The 1,824-nt window shown below is 35.7% G+C and overlaps 1 protein-coding gene across 1 annotated transcript; it reads right to left on the bottom strand.

Annotated features, from left to right (window-relative positions):
- Positions 1 to 607: 607 nt before the first annotated feature.
- LOC109337244 lies at positions 608 to 1,444 on the bottom strand. Its single transcript, XM_019574173.1, has one exon. The coding sequence runs from the start codon at positions 1,442 to 1,444 to the stop codon at positions 608 to 610; it is 837 nt and encodes a 278-aa protein (XP_019429718.1).
- Positions 1,445 to 1,824: the final 380 nt, after the last annotated feature.

Here is a 1,824-nt window from a genome sequence, read left to right as displayed (position 1 = left end):
TAATAGTCGAGTTTAACTCTGCATAAAGAGCATCATGTATACCAAAGTAGCTTGAGAAGCAACCTAATATATCCCCTTTATCATCTTGAATATTGCTCCCCCTCCAGAGTGGCCATGAGCACCTTGAGCAACACCATCCGAATTTATTTTAATCCAAGAGTTAGATGGCAGATACAAGATGACCTCAATGATGCTAGGAGATTTGCTGTAATTGATGGAGATATTAAGATTCTTGAGAATTTCAAACTCCTTCAAAGAATTGAAAGCACAATGATTTGTTCGGTTACCAGAAAGACCAATTGCCATTTTAATTTTGGAAATAGCTTGAAATTGAGTGATTGTTTTGTCTTTGAATCTGCTTTGGTTTCTGCAATGACATATAACATATATAGAATGAATGATACTAGCTGACAACACCTCCCAGAGGACTCCAATGCAGGTCACAAGCCTTAAGAATGTCACTAATGGAGGATAAGTTTAAGTTAACTGTAAAGACATTGCTCAACCAGTTCCAAATTGGGGTGACAAAAGGGCAAGTCATGAATAAATGATGCGAGGATTCACTTGTGGCCTTGGAGAGATTGCAGATGGATGCAATAGAGCAACCTCATTTTTGAAATTTATCATCAGTAAGCATTTTACCATAATGCAGCCTCCATGTGATGAATGATTTAGATGGATGTATTGTAGTAGACCAGATGTACTTGCACCACTTTAATGTATTGACATTTTGATTAACACAAATATAAGAATCCTTTAAAGATAGGATGCCATCATTAGTACCTTTCCATATCATTTTGTCCCCATCATTAGAGATTGTTATCTTAGAAACCAGAGCAGATATTTGAGGGAATCTGCTTGATAGAGTAATAGGGATAGCCCAATTGGAATCTAACCTGAAATCAGCCACAAAAGTACAAAGATGAGGATGAAGCACAAAGAACTCCAAGCCAGTTGTCACACCAAAAGTTTGTGTTGACACCATTCCCAACCAAACATAATGAATTCCAGTGAGCAAGGTGCTGGTTTGTTTTAATGCCTGGCCAGATGGAGGACTTGAAGTGTCTAGAAGAGAGCAAGGTGATGGTTTGTTTTCACCTTTGCCAAATCTTTGTCTGTAGAATTTAGCCCAAGTGTGAGAAGAGGAAAGCATTTCCCAAGTCAGCTTAAGCATTGCAGCTTTGTTTAAAATCTTGATGGATTTAATACCTAATCCTCCAACTTTGATTGCAAGACAAACCTGTTTCCATGCCACAGTTGTAAGCTTTCTCTGAGTTGTATCTCCAGACCATATGAAGTTCCTTATACTAGTGTCCAATTGCTTGATCATTTGAGAGAGCCAACTATATATGTGAAAGCTATAGATCAACATTCTTTGGGTGACCGATTTAACTAAATCTACTCTTCCCATAATTGAAAGAGAATAGCCTTTCCATTTAGCCATTTATGAGACAATTTTGTCTACAATTGGTTGTAAATGGATTCTCTTAGGCTTCTCAATAAAGAAGGTTATAAGTGCAAAAAGTATACACTTTTCACCATCATTTTATGGCACTTATCCTATGCAAATTGTAGAAAACCAACTTAAATTAACACTTTTTAGGTGAATTTTGCATGATTGAATAAATTAGTTCTTTATTAATTATTGTCCAAGTTTTCTTTGAGTTTTGTAGGAAATTGAATATTAAAGAATAAATTCAAAGATGGACAAGAATTCAAGCCAAAATTCAAGACAAAAGCTCAAAATGAATTGCTAAAAGTAATCAAGTTAAAGCATGACATATTATGTGCTTAATTTGGTTACTTAGCCTTGAAGAAAGGTAG

The sequence above is a fragment of the Lupinus angustifolius genome, unplaced genomic scaffold (assembly GCF_001865875.1).
Source record: "Lupinus angustifolius cultivar Tanjil unplaced genomic scaffold, LupAngTanjil_v1.0 Scaffold_3_55, whole genome shotgun sequence".
Taxonomy (NCBI): Eukaryota; Viridiplantae; Streptophyta; class Magnoliopsida; order Fabales; family Fabaceae; genus Lupinus; species Lupinus angustifolius.
This window is presented reverse-complemented; position numbering and strand designations above follow the sequence as displayed.